Source organism: Lissotriton vulgaris, chromosome 7 (assembly GCF_964263255.1).
Source record: "Lissotriton vulgaris chromosome 7, aLisVul1.2, whole genome shotgun sequence".
Lineage (NCBI taxonomy): Eukaryota > Metazoa > Chordata > Amphibia > Caudata > Salamandridae > Lissotriton > Lissotriton vulgaris.
The window spans coordinates 884,983,231-884,998,374 of NC_141695.1; the positions used below are offsets into that span (position 1 = coordinate 884,983,231).

General features: G+C 45.0%; 1 protein-coding gene across 4 annotated transcripts in view; it reads left to right on the top strand.

Moving 5' to 3' along the window:
* ANXA6 (annexin A6) overlaps positions 1–15,144 on the top strand; it is a 184,281-nt gene that overhangs the window by 152,984 nt on the left and 16,153 nt on the right. For 2 of the 4 annotated variants that reach the window (XM_086931283.1, XM_086931282.1), the window contains exons 21-23: positions 12,443–12,460; positions 12,791–12,887; positions 14,652–14,747. In XM_086931283.1, the coding sequence (XP_086787409.1) occupies positions 12,443–12,460; positions 12,791–12,887; positions 14,652–14,747 (211 nt within the window). The remainder of the gene's footprint in view (positions 1–12,442; positions 12,461–12,790; positions 12,888–14,651; positions 14,748–15,144) is intronic. The other 2 variants (XM_086931285.1, XM_086931284.1) reach the window with 1 other exon arrangement.

Sequence of the window (15,144 nt, forward strand, 5' to 3'; positions counted from 1 at the left end):
CCCTTGACAGAATAGCCACCAATAACAATACAGAAGAAGGAACTGCTCTTCATTGGGCAGCCCCACTAAAGTCATTACTGACAACAAAAGGTATGTCCAATAAGGAAGCCAGCACTGGCTCTGCCATCAGAGGCACCTCTAACCTCTGCCCTCTTCATGGATCAGTGGTTGTGAGAAGATGATGAAAAGCACTCATTTCCGGCTGAAGTTTCATTCCTCCAATGAAGACTCCCAATTTTGACCCAGGGTCTTTACCATAAGATGTAGTACACTTCCTCCAAAGATCATTGAGGCACGATATGGCTAGAAATAATATAGATTTTTTGTAGAAGTATGTCAAAATCTGCTGGAAAATATTCAAACTTACCTAGCCAGAAAAGTAAATTGCTAAAGAAAATGTTCTTAAAGGAACAAGAGTGTAAATGTCACTTATTTAATGTAATGGAAAAATAAATGAGCAAAGTGCATGAAATGACAACTGCTGCACTTCTTTAATCTCAACATTCTTGCATATTTAGAAAGCAAGTTGTTCTGACTTTCTTTCACATACTACTTCAACCTTTTTACCTGGACGTTCAAGATCTATCCACATTTTCATTTTCTTTTGTAGCTTCTGACATTTGCACAAGAATTCCAAAATATGCATCCACCAATAAATCTGCATTCACCACAGAAAAATGTGCTCTGCAGATTTGACCAAAGACTAGACATCACCGAAGTCACCCTTACCCCACCCAAATCCAAACGTTCTTTCAACTTGACAAAAAGCATATCTAACTAAGGCGTCTATAGATATCCTGTTATGAGCCATTGAGAGGATTGTCTAAGATTTCACCATACCTAGCACTCCAGTACAGTACATAGTAGGGGTGGGCGGCCAGCTACGCTCCGTGCACGGAGTGTGCGTAGTGCCGCCTACTCCGCATTTTGCGGAGCGGGCGTAGCCAGGCGGCACTACGCACGATCCGCAGACGGAGCGTAGCTGGCCGCCACCCGCCTCCCTCCCGCCCTCCCTAAATACTTTAAATTAAAGGGGACAAATAATTTAAAATGCACTTACCTTGCCCGCCGCTGCCCGCCGCGTCCCCGGCGCTCGCTGTCTTCCGGCTTCTTTATTAATACACATGCGCGGGCGGCCGCGCATGCGCATTTTCTCGTGAGAAATGCGCATGCGCGGCCGCCCGCGCATGCGCATTAATAAAGAAGACGGAAGACGGAAGATAGCGAGCCCCGGGGACGCGGCGGGCAGCGGCGGGCAAGGCAAGTGCATTTTAAATTATTTGTCCACTTTAATTTAAAGTATTTAGGGAGGGCGGGAGGGAGGCGGGTGGCGGGGCTGGCGGCCAGTGGTGTTTGCGGAGTGGGGCTACGCGGAGTGCGGAGGTGGGCGTAGTTTCTCCGCGAAGCCCCACTCCGCCAACTCCGCCCAGGGCTAGAACATAGTCAAATTGGGGGAAAGGATGCTTTTGCAGCTCTTATTTCGAATTATATTATCTTGTCTATGTACATCAAAAAGAACATGGGGCCTCATTTATGAGGCCCCTTGCGCCATCAGAACTTCACTTTTCATGAAGTTCCGTGGCGCAGAAGCCTGCGTGGTATTTATCAGGCAGCAGTACGCCAGTTCTTGCGGCGTACTGCTGCCTGATAAATATCAGTCCCTTTAACGCAGTGTTCTGCGTTAAAGGGGCGTGCAATGGGTGTTGCTGGGGGCGTTCCCAGCAACATCCATGACCTTTTGACACTGCCCCAGATTTACGAGAAATCGTAACTCTGAAGCAGTGCCAAAAGCTTACGCCTCCCCAGGGGAGGCATAAGGGAGGCGCAATAGGGAGAAATGTCTTTATTTCTCCTCGTATTTCCTTTTTCTATGTGTGCTGCATTCTGCAGCGCACATAGAAAGAGGAAAAGCCTCTTATGATTATTTTTGTACAGAAAGGTTTCCCTTCCTGTACAAAAATAATCTTCCCCGCAACGCAGGCTCCCTTGCACCATTGTGCAAGGGTGCCTGCGCTGGCGCAGGCATCCCATTGTGCGCCGGCGCAGGGGAAAAGGACAGGAATGCGCCGTATCTTATAGATACGACGCATTTCTGCCCTTTTCTTTTGCCGTAGGGAAGTGCAGCAGGAAGGCATGCTGCGCTTCCCTACGGCAAAAAGTCATAAATGAGGCCCCAGGTCCCTGACAATTGCATACGGCAGTACTATATCATAAATCGCAGCAGCAGAGTTGCTTGTTGCGTTGTATTATTTTATTCTTAGTACATTGTGCAAAGAGTAGCAGCTAACACATGGTTTCTGCCCCTACGGCACACAGGTCTGGGATTTGTTTCAAGCCACCTAGATGATTTTGTATTCCGTAATCAGAGTGTGATCAAAAGCAGGGCCAGGAGTTCTTTTTTCTGTAGACTTCATGAATACATAGTGCCCTGTCAAACCAGTCTGTTAATAAGTCACATGTTCAATGGTCCAGGGTGGGGGGGGGGGGGGGGGGGGGGGGTTTGGTCTGAGCATCTGGGGCCGTATTACAGATGATTGAGCCAGCGCTCATTTTCGCTGCGCGCCCGAGTATGCGCCCGATGGCAATACAGAGGAACAGTTTGTAATGCCGCCGTAATGTTGGAGCAGACTTTGAACTCTGGGGCAGATTTACAATAACTGGTGCATCCCTGCATATCAGCAGAAATGCGCCAGTTATTTTGCGTCACAGCAGACACCTCTTGCGCCACCATGCATGCGCCACATTTACAATGCGGCGAACCATGGGGCAAGAATAGACAGATGCGTGACGCATCTGCTGCCATAAAGGTGACGCATTGCTGGAGTTGCGTCGCAAGTGCGACGTAGCTCCAGCAAGGCTCGGGGTTCCCCTATGCCTAACATGCTGCGTCAATCCTTACGCCTGCGCAGGGTTTTGACGCAGCATGGCCGTAAAAGTGACTAAGTGAAATCTTGTAGATTTCACTCAGCCATTTTTAGGAGGCGTTCCTGCTCCGGAACGCCTACATGTGGTGCAAGGCTTTACAGCGTGACGCATCTCCCTAGATCCGTCACGTTGTAAATACCCGCAGCATGCCGCAGCGCAAATGTGGTGTACAGGGCTTGTAAATCTGCCCCTCTGTGTTTATGTGCGTGTGCGTCTGTGCGCATATTGTATTAGCGTACAGACGCAAACGCACATAAACACAGACCTACTCGGGCGCACAGCGACAATTAAAGCTAGCGCAGTCATCTGTAATACAGCCCCTGTTGTTTATGCGGCTCATAATGCTGTCTGTATCAAATCAACTTCTTGATTTTTGATCACACTCTGATTCAGAAATAAGAAGCCATCTATGGGCCCTCGAAAAATTCCTAGGCCTGTGCGCCTTAGGCGGTGAAACCCGTATTGGCTGTTACACTTTGAAAAATAAAATAAGAAAAGAAGCATGCAACAAGGAACTCTTCTGCCTTAATGTATATATTAATTATATATTACTGCTATATACAAGTGCCCATGTTCTGCTTGATCTAAGTAGACGTTATATTTTAATGTTAAAATAGGGGGTGAAAGCATCCTAACCCCAATTTGTCTATTTTATCAAACAAGTGGGGAGGAGGCTGAACCCGATCTCAAGGGATGCATGGGCACCCACAATAGACTATTCTTGACAAATAAGGCATTCTAATAGAACAACTGTGCCTAGAGGCCCAAAAGTCTTTAGAATCTATACATGGAGCAGCCATTCCCTCCTTCATGCTCCAGTACTGTGGTGGAAAATTCAATTATTCCACTGGGGACATGACCTCCAGCCAGGACAGAAGCTTCCGCAGTGTCCCACAATGTCTCCAGTTAGAACTAGTGATCAATCCAAGAGGAACGGTAAATAACCAAACTGAAACTTGCGGTTTTCTTTCATCCACAGAAAATAAAGTTACATTCCTAAAATATTCACACTTTATAGACATTTGCTGTGGTCAATTAAATTAAAGGTATCCATGTTTTAGCAGCAACAATGAAGGAAGATTCCTCCTTCAAGTATGGCTCAGTTTCGTAGACACGAAGGGGGACAGGCCAGGGTGAGGTTGTGTCAAGATAGTGAGTGCGATACTAGGAAACACCATGTCCACTTCTCACCTCCTTCCTTAATGACATTGGGTAACCACTTTTTCACACTGTAATAAACACTGAGGATATTCACAAATTGGCTAAATGTTGGTATTAAGCACTACATTTAAGCAAGTCCACATTTTATTGTTTTTTTATAATATTGTTTTATTTGGTTAAGCCAGCTAGGATACTGTCGATCAAATAGACTTCCGAATGCGCTTTGTAAGGTCGTTTTTGAATTTGGTGGCATGTCTAAAACCCCAAATATATGTTTTTTTCGGAGAATATCTACTCAACGGGTTGAATCCAAGGATAAAATGTTGAAAATAAAACAAACACTCTTTCAGTCGTTTATTCTTGGTGTGATGTCAGATAAACACATTTGAAAATCTCTTAAAAAATGAGAACATCTACGAGATGCTGAGCTTACCTCTGATTTTCTTAAATTTGCTAACTTTTTGTGATTCACAAAAATCTCCAGACGTATGCCTGAAATTCTATTTGCATCTGACATTTCCATATTTGCATAATGTTAGCCTCCGTGTCATGCTGTAAAACTTAGATTTTTAACAGCCAGCTACATATTGTCAGTAGTTGAAGAATCTACTGTCAAGTCAAGTCAAATGTATGTTTATTATGACCATAGTCTTTAAACAATGCAACGAGCATAATACAGGAAGGAGTTTGCACAGTGAATTCATAACACCTTTTTTAAAAGATAATCTGTTAAAAAGAATCTACACACCATTTTCAAAATTCTAAAATACCACTAAAACTTACATTTCTTAAAACCTATATTTACATATAAAAGCCTATTCGTTTTCATTACCCTACAAGCAATTTCATTTGGCCTAGAGTTTCCTGCAGTACTACAAATTATTCCTGGCTTCTCAATACACTCAGGGCCTCCTTTATGAATTTCCCCAGGGCAATTGCAATATCAATGGAATGGATTTCAAATAAAAGGCTAGCTGCCTGCATCCTTGTTTTTATATCATACTTTAAAAACACAGGACGCAGCCACATTTTTATCTGCTCTAATAGTAACAAACAGTCAAGCAAGATATGTGGCAGGTCTCCTTTGGTTCCCAACTCACACCTACAGAGACCTTGGTGGTCTAACATTTTTGTTTTAAGGTCTCTGTTTACTAACCATGGGTTAATCCCGATCCGTAGCCTCAGGATCTCTTGCCTGAACCCACGGTTAGGTAAAATGTCTAGGTAGGGGAACCAATCTTCATTAGACCAAGCCTTTAACATATGCGCTACTGATTTTTTCTTTGCTAAATATTCTAAATCACACCGTTTGGAAACTTCTTTCCCCCTTTGCTTCAGCTCACCTTTGGTACTTAGGACTTGGTATGATTCCTGGTCTACCTCAATCTTCAATGCTTTACAAATTCCCATCAATTTTTCTCTACTGGCCTTTGCCCATTTTAGCTCACTTTTCAGAATTTCTTTTCAACACCAGTGTGCTACTTTTTGGCTTTCAGGGTCTTCCAGTCTCTTCCAAAATCTGATTGCAGCCAACTGCCTATGAATCATCCAGGATATTGTGCCTATTTCTATTCTTATGGCTTGAAGAATCTACTGGGTTAATGTATGGGGAATTGTGCGTGCGAACATGAATATATTTCAAATTGTTTCTGAACTTAAAAGTCTCATGTAGATCATGAATGCTGGCCCACCTTTGGGTGTGTATGTATGTATTATTTGTGTAGGGTGAACCTATGCAGAAGGCCGTGGATTGCTTTACAGGGTCAAAGGCAAAGATGCAGCCAACAAGTGATTGGATATGTAGTTAGGTTGTAACAGCATGAATCTGTTACTTCATTCTGAGGTAGTGTGCTTAAAGCAGTGTGTCTTCACCTCTTTCTTATATTGGAACAGGACTGGGGCAGTCCTAACTGATAAAGGAATTTTGTTCCATATTTCATATTTCTTTGTGCAGGGATGGTCCCACCTTTGCTACATTAAGCCCCAGTTTTTATAAGTGCTACCTGGAGCTGAAAATAAATGTGGCGTTTTCTTGTGAGTTAACATTAAAATCATCTTCCTTACAAATTTCGAATAAAGTTGGTGATAATTTTCCTTACAAAACTTAAATGGGCTCAAATGGGCCACTTTACATTTGAAAATCTTCATGCAGAGAACTTCACAATCGATTTATTGTTAATTATCATAGATTGTGAGTATAACTCTTTGCAACTATACACACACCAACTACGCAGAAGGAAATGTGTGGATCTTTAGAATGATTCCCACTCGCCGTACACACTTACAAAACCCCTTTTTAGATGTATATTTAGGGTGGGAAATCCTATAAAAGAAAAGTAAGTTTGAAAATGACCGCAGATGTCCAACTTGTGGGTATTCCCGACATAAGAATGTAACTCCCCTTGATCCTCTGCACCTACAAGATGCACTCAGATGCTATCCCCAGAAAATAACAGACACCAAGAAAGAAATGCTAGTGGGCTGCATCAAAGGAAGCACCAATATATGCAAGGAGATTTGCTCGATCATCAAGAACTTAAGCTCGACCTCAGCCACCCTCACTAACTCCCAATAACTCTGCAACAACCAATCTAACTTCTTCCACCGCAAAATTGCAGACATCTACAGCAACTTCGCACATCAACCCGACCCATCGCCGACCTACCCACCACTAACCAAGATGGCCACCTGACTGAATGGACAATCCTCAGCAGAAACAGCCCAGTGGCTAGCATGCGGCCTTTCAACTCAGGGGCCCCGACGGACCCTTACCTTCACCACAGCTACAACCTGGGAAAATCACCAATCAGCCCACCCTAACCTAGATCATCAACACGTCTATTACATATGCCACCTTTCCAGATTAATGGAATCTTGCTGAAACCAACCCCCACTCTAGAAGCCCTCCCACCTCCCTGCTGCCCTATCCAGCCAAAGTGATTGAGAAGGCCATCAGCAAGCAACTCATACCCAACCTCGAGCTGCACCAGCTTCTAGACAACACCCAATCAGGATTCAGAAAGAACCACAGCATTGAAACAGCACTCATTGCGGGCACCAATGACATTCGAACCATCTTGGACTGAGGAGAAAAAGTGGACCGCATCCTGCTCGACCTCCCCTTGTCCTTCAACACAGTCTTCTAAAGCACCCTCATCAGAAGACTCCACAAGACTGCCACACAAGGGTTTACACTCAAATGGGTCTGCTCCTTTCTCACTGCAATAACCCAAAGAGTTAGACTACCATTCCAAGAACCTGACCTACGGAGTCCTATGGGGATCGTTCCTCAGCCCCACCATCTTCAACATATACATGACACCTCTCACTAACATCATCTGATCACAAGATATCGCCATCATCTCCTACCCCAATGACACCCAACTCTTCCTCAGCCTGATGGAGAAGACAACCAACACCAGAACCAACTTCAAGAACTGCAGGACCATGGTAGCAGACTGGAAGCAAATCAACTGCTTGACGCTCACCTCCGACAAGATGGAAGTACTGGACTGTGACAACAAGACCTCCTCATGGAATTCCACCTGGTGGCCATTGGGGTTAAGACCAGCACCCAGAGGCCACACAAGAAATTTAGGGATAATCCTAGATGACAAGCTCAACATGAACGCTCAAGTCATCGCAGTAAGCACTAAGGGGCAGATTTATGTTAAGTGGCGCATCCCCAGGGATGCGCCAGTTAACATGCGCCACAGTGCGCCACAGCTCCGCCAGCCATGGTGCGCCGCATTTATAATGCGGCGCACCATGGTGCAAAAACGGCACAGATGCGTGACGCATCTATGCCGGAAATGTGGCGCATTGCTGGAGTTGCGTCGCAAGCGCGACGCAGCTCCAGCAAGGCTCGGGGGTGCCCCATTTTAACAATGCTGCGTCAAGACCTACGCCTGCTTCAAGCAGGCGCAGGCTTTTGACGCAGCATTGGCTTAAAAGTGACTGAGTGAAATCTCATAGATTTCACTCAGCCACTTTTGCGAGGCGCTCCTGCCCCGGAACGCCCACCCTGCGCCGGAACGCCCACAAGCGGCGCAGGGCTTTACAACGTGACGCATCTGCCTAGATACGTCACGTTGTAAATCGTTCGTAGGGATGCGCCACGTTTACGCCGCCTTGCGTGACGCAACAGCGGCGTAAACGTGGCGCAAGGGCCTCATAAATCTGCCCCGTAGGGTGAGCGGAAAATCCGTTCCGCTCGCGGATTTCGCAGATTTTCAGTAAATTCGCGATCCGCGAACTCCAGCTAATTTACTGAAAATCCACGAGATCCGCGAGCGGCAGATTTCGGGGGCAAAAGTTCAAACCTGTTGAACTTTTAACTATTTTAGGATGGCGCCGGCAAGCTGCTAGCGGCATCCTAAAATAGTTACTAAATAAGCTTCATCAGGAAGGACTAATAGATAAAATAAAGCAGGCGCTCGAGCTCTTGAGTTCCTGTGACCACGAGCTCCTCTGATCCTTGCCTGTCCTTTTATACACACAAGAGGCATGTGAACTCGCATATAAGCCCTGTCCGTTTGGCCCTTCCCCACACACTAGTGGTGTGTGCACCGTCTTCGCGCCCTTTACCCACTTGATGGACAGCTCACTCAAGGGACCCCGGCGCTCTTTGGTGTGATGGCAAAGTTAATCAGCCCCCCAAAAATGTGTGTTTTGTCGAGGCTGGGTAGGTGTGGGTTCTCCCCATATCTATCGTCGAAAATTAGCTATGATGCTTGATGGGGGCCTTTGCATAATTGACTTTCACTAGCTCAATCCCTGTGCAGTTCCTGTGACCACGAGCTCCTCTGATCCGTGCCTGTCCTTTTATACACACAAGAGGCATGTGAACTCGCATATAAGCCCTGTCCGTTTGGCCCCTCCCCACACACTAGTGGTGTGTGCACCGTCTTCGCGCCCTTTACCCACTTGATGGACAGCTCACTCGAGGGACCCCGGCGCTCTTTGGTGTGATGGCAAAGTTAATCAGCCCCCCAAAAATGTGTGTTTTGTCGAGGCTGGGTAGGTGTGCGCTCTCCCCATATCTATCGCCGAAAATTCACTATGATGCTTGATGGAGGCCTTTGCATAATTGACTTCCTCGAGCTCCATCCCTGTGCAGTTCCTGTGACCACGAGCTTCTCTGATCCGTGCCAGTCCCTTTATACACACAAGAGTGAACTCACATATAAGCCCCGTCCGTTTGTCCCCTCCCCACACACTAGTGGTGTGTGCCCCGTCTTCGCGCCCTTTACCCACTTGATGGACAGCTCACTCGAGGGACCCCGGCGCTCTTTGGTGTGATGGCAAAGTTAATCAGCCCCCCAAAAAATGTGTGTTTTGTCGAGGCTGGATAGGTGTGCGCTCTCCCCCTATCTATCATCGAAAATTTGCTATGATGCTTGATGGAGGCCTTTGCATAATTGACTTCCACGAGCTCCATCCCTGTGCAGTTCCTGTGACCACGAGCTTCTCTGATCCGTGCCTGTCCTTTTATGCACACAAGAGGCATGTGAACTCACATATAAGCCTCGCCCGTTTGGCCCTGCCCCTCACACTAGCGATGTGCACCGTTTTCCCAACCGGCCATTCCCCACACAATCCGCAAAATCCACGAATTCGCAAATTCGCAGATTTTGCGGATTGCGAATTTGCAAATTCGCAAAATTCACGAATTGCGAATTCACAAAATTTGCCCATGCCTAGTAAGCACCTCCTGCTTTCACACTCTACGCATTCCACAAACGATTTTCAAATGGTTTCCACAGAAGACCAGATGGACCACTACGCAAGCACTCATCACTACCAGGCTGGACAATGGCAACACCCTATATGCTGGAATCTCCAAACAACTCCTACACAGAACCAGACTATCCAGAATGCCACCTCAACACACATACTCAACCTCAAGAACCTTCACTGACTCCCCATTCACAAGTACAGCTAATTCAAACTCCTCACACACACATACAACACAGGACCACAATACCTAAAAAAGTGTGTGCACATTCACCAGCCCACTAGACACCTATGATCTGCCTCACTCACACACACTCCCCGCATCTGCAAAAGAAAAGCAGGAGGTTGCTCTTTCTTCTACACAGTACTAAGCCTGGGCGGAGTTCTCAGAGTTCTGCTATGTGGACCTCCGCGAAGTGCAAAAAAAACCTCCTCCATGCTACGCAGAGCTCCGCAAGCGGCGGAGTTCGTTAGATCAATGCTGCTCATCGTGATTTTCAGTGCCGGGTGCTTGTCAGCACTGAAAATCATCGCAAACTGCACCATGCACAGCGCAAGAGGGCGCTGCTTCCTTTCTGCCGCTCGAGTAAATTTTTACTCAAACTGCTTCTTTCTCAACGCGATCGGACGGTTTCTCTACACGGTTGCGAGCATACGCGACCACTTGGAATGAGAACTCTGACCGCCCGCGTAGAGAAATCTCGCTGGGATGTTGATTTTCCACGCTTACGCTCACCAAATTGATGTTGACAATCACAAACAAGGAAAAATCTCATCAGGAGGTGGATTTTCCTTGCTCGCCAACTTGAAATTGATGAATGCGAGCGAGGGGAGGGGAAAAACTCCGCTCCGCATAGCGAAGCAGAGTTTTTTGGAACTCCGCGAGCGCCACATAATGCGTAGTGTGGAAAACTCTGCAAACTCCGCGAGTGGAGCGGAGTTCACTGCCCAGACTTACACAGTACTCAAAACATGAAACGACCTCCCTCAACACATCAGGCCTCCTCACTTCTTGAATTCTGCAAGAAGCTGAAGACTTTGCTCTTCAATAAAAAAGCAAGGCAACCAAATACCTACACACCTGCCCAAGTGCCTGAATACCCACACAGGTGATCAGTGCACTATACAAATCAACATACCATGCCATTGAACGCTTTTATACTCACCTTTTCCTTACGACTGTGGAAGATATATCCACATAATCAATTTTCTCAGTTTTATTGCTCTCTTGAGACCTTAAATATCTGCAGATCCTGCTTCCATGTGTGCAAATAAAAAGTTCTGTGAATCACACCATTCAGCAGGCCTCCTAGCTTTTGGAACATTAGTTGGAGACCTCAACAGGCTCCTGAACTCTCCTTTATGGTTCTCTGAGGAGAACCGACATATGAGGGAAAGGAAGTGAGAGAGATGTGCCAGCCATCTGATGAGCACTCTCACTACCCTCCAGTATACTACTCCAGTGCTACCGGGAGCTAGAGTGTTGAGAGATTGATAGAGACAAACATGGATATATATATGCTGAGTTATTGCACTTAAAGGGAAATGGATGAACTGAGAGAGAAGTAAAACACAAACTTGATTACCAACTCTGTGCTAGAGGAGAAAATTTGAGAAAGGAATGGAGTGGTCTGGAAAGAAAAACACAGCCGTGAACTAAAAATTAAGAGACACAATCCAAATTATCATGAACTCTAAGCAATACATTGCATTTTCGCTGAAACTGTTTGTTGCCCTGCTATGGCTCTGGATTTAAATACTGAAAATGGGAGGCATGGTAAACAAGTTGTTGGTATATACCACCCATGCTCATTTTAGTTTGAATAGGTTTTGCATGTAAATGTATTGCTTCAGGCAGAGCATTTTCCGATTTGGGAGCTTCTGCCAGGAGGCCAGGCAGAAACCGATTTAGAGACAGCGTGAAAGAGAGAATGAGAGGTCACAACTACGAAAAGAATGAAGGGCACTAAAGATGGGGAAGAAGGGCAGATATGAGATAGAGTGAGCAAGAAAAATATGGGAGACGCAAAAGCTAGGAGAGAGTAACAACCAGTGAAACAGAGGAAAGGGAATCAAAGGAAAGAAAAGAGAAATACATTTAAACCATGTGTTGCAGAGGAGAGAGAAAAAGAGAGATAAAGATAAACAACCTCATGGTATTGCTTTCTGGCCTCACTTACAGTTCACCATATTCTTCCCTGCCTTAAATACCCTAGGCAGGCTGAGGTATCACTCGCCCAATGTAGTGCAATATTGCAAAGACAATATTTGCACGAGCAAATATGAAAATATGCATATTTTGCTCTGGGCAGCCCAAATAAATATAATAATGGTTTTGTAAAGTGTCCCCTCTCTCTGCCTTCTGTCTCTCACTGTCCTCTTTTTCTTCTCCCTTAAGTACCCTGCCTAACTGTCTGCATAATTTGATCTGGTGTATAGTCATACAATGAATCCAGGGTTGTGTGGAGTTTGTGCTTGTGTGGATAAGTCACCCTTGCACATGAGCTTCCTCGTGGCCTTCGTCACTCTCTCTGTATCTGAAAAATTATATTTCTCCCATTGAGGTTCTCTCATTCATGAGCTCCTCCCTCTCTCTCTCCTTCTCTCTACCTGCTGTCAGGTCATTGCTGATATCCTGGTGAGTGTCTACATTTACTTATTCCATCTATGGGTTTTGAGATAGTTTTCTACTGTGGTGAGTATTAACCTGATTTTTTCTTGCATCCCTGGACCCGTCTTCACTAATTCTTTCATTCCCATTCTCTGTTCTTTTCCTTCTCACTTTGTGTCTCTCTCTTTATACCTCAACCCATCCCATCATATTATTTTGTTCCTCTATCTTTCTGACCCACTTTTGATCCCACCCTTCTATTCTGGCCTTCTTTCCTTCCACCTTTCTTGACCATCCCCTTCCTACCCAAATGTCACCTTTCCCTGTCCCTTCATTTCTTGCCCTTGGTGAGGACAGGAGATCTCAGATGCTGGTGGAGACAGCGACTCCAGTTCCATGGAAACCCGGTTTATGTCCATTCTCTGCACACGGAGCTACCCCCATCTCAGGAGAGGTAAGCATTTAAACCAAAGGTGCGTTCTGTGTCAAGCTCCACACAGATGGAGATACCCTGCCCAGTAGATTTTCCTTTCTGAGATATTAGAATGCAAGTCTTGTAGGGTATATGTTCCCATATTGTGCACACTTGAACCTTCTAATTGTCTGTTACAACCAGTGGTCTTACGATCAGATAAAATTGATAATGAACAAACATTTGCAAAGTCATTAAAATACCAGGGTAAATCTCATAATGATGACGAATTTTCCATTAGACTTTCATTCTTATGAGCAACACTTTTTAGACATTCGCTAACTACATGGTACATAAAACAGTTTACAAATACAATTGTTTCCATCTAAATCCTATAAATGTTTTGTGATTTATTTTCCAGTTGATTCCATAGGGTATATTGGGTGACCTATTTCCAGGGTAACTCAGGTCAGGAAGCCTCAAAATTTGTAAACACTGTGGGCATATTATCAAGAAAGAGTGATACATTATCACCGCTTTTATCGGCAGGAAACTGCTGCGAAAGTGGCGATAATGGGCTTGATAATATGCCCTTGTGAATTCCCATAGAAGCCCAGGTTCTGGTATTAGCCTGGGCTTCTATGGGAATTCACAAGGGCATATTATCGAGCCCATTATCGCCGCTTTAGCGGCAGTTTCCTGCCTATAAAAGCGGCGATAATGTATTGCCCTTTCTTGATAATATGGCCCCGTGTCTTCCACACCATGATCGGTCTTTGAGGGCTACTGTTGGGTCACAGCCAACGGGTTTCTGTTGCTTTGGTGTAGCACATTTTCGACATAATGTAATACTGAGTGCAGTTATCTACACTTGTGAATTAATCGGCTCTATAATAAGTTGGAAACTATCTGCAAAAATTGTATACGGTGAAGCTTCCTCCAACTCACGAACCCTGTTTCTGAAAAGTTGACTGTGATTTGAGACTGAGGGCGACTGTCTTCTGCTGACTGAGTTCTTCCACTGATTACATCTGCCTTCATATGTAGGAGATTGCATTGCAGCCATTGAAGTTATCGGATGTACTTAATACATTCCTAGGCGATCCATATTCGCCATATTTATTTGGTATTTGTAGCCTAATTCAAACTCCAACTGAACTTTAAGCAGCCATGAGTTGTCACACCAGTGTAAAGTGAGACCTTCAGGATCCGTAAGTGGGAAATATGTGTTTGTAGCCAAAAGCCTGGAAACTAGGGGTGGGTATAACTCACGTAATTTGCTGTAGTATAATTTGGCAAAATAACAGAAAATTCACACTTGTGCCCAAAATGGCCCCAAGGATGCATTTTGTAGTAAGAAAATAAATGCCACAGAACATGAACAGCAACAGTCAGCAGCCATTCACACTCGCTAAGTTTGTTGTTTCTGTGCCTCTGCTGTAGGATTTCAGTGGCAGATTACTCTTTATACCTTACAAACGGGCATAATCGCATAATTTTCTGTAATTTTGTGACTAAAGAGTAAGGCAAAATTACCCAAATCACTCTGATTACTCCGGCATAATTAAAGTTTCACTGAGGCCTACTGCAAACCTATGTTCATAATATCTGGGTGGATTACAGACCCTGCATAGGTTGGAAGGCTGAGTCCAGGATACGTAGTATTGGTACTTCTGGACAGTCCTTCTCAAGATCAGAAATGAAAGACTTACCTTTCTTTTTATTTGCTATTGATCCTTCTTTCTTAAGGGTGAGAAGATTATGGGCCTCTCCTTATACTTTCTTCTTCTTTTCTCTTTCGTCTAGTCTTCCAGGAATTCATTAAACTGACCAACCACGATGTAGAGCACACCATCAAGAAGGAGATGAAAGGAGACTTTAAAGATGCGCTGGTGGCCATTGGTGAGTTTTACGCATGTTTTACCCTATAACCCTGCATTACCCTGGAATCGTGCAATACGCTCGTCTGCACTCTTTGATAATTTATGTGAGATTAATTGGTCTTTGCAAAGTGCAACATTCGCACAATAAAGGTATTTTATCAAATAACTTTAAGCCACCAAGACTGATGAACTATGAACAACAATTAATTACCTGAAAGCTTCAGAAGAGGTAGTGTCTCAGACATAGTCTTTCCTTTGAAAAGATTATTTGACCACACTAAAGGTAATGAAGTGGGCTAGAGTGTGGGCCACTAGCAAATGGTGAAGGGTGCAAATGGGAGCAGAGGAGAGAGAGCGCAAGGCCGAATGAGCAGATGCTAATGGAACCTACTGTGGCGGACCAGCCAGCAGCGGGT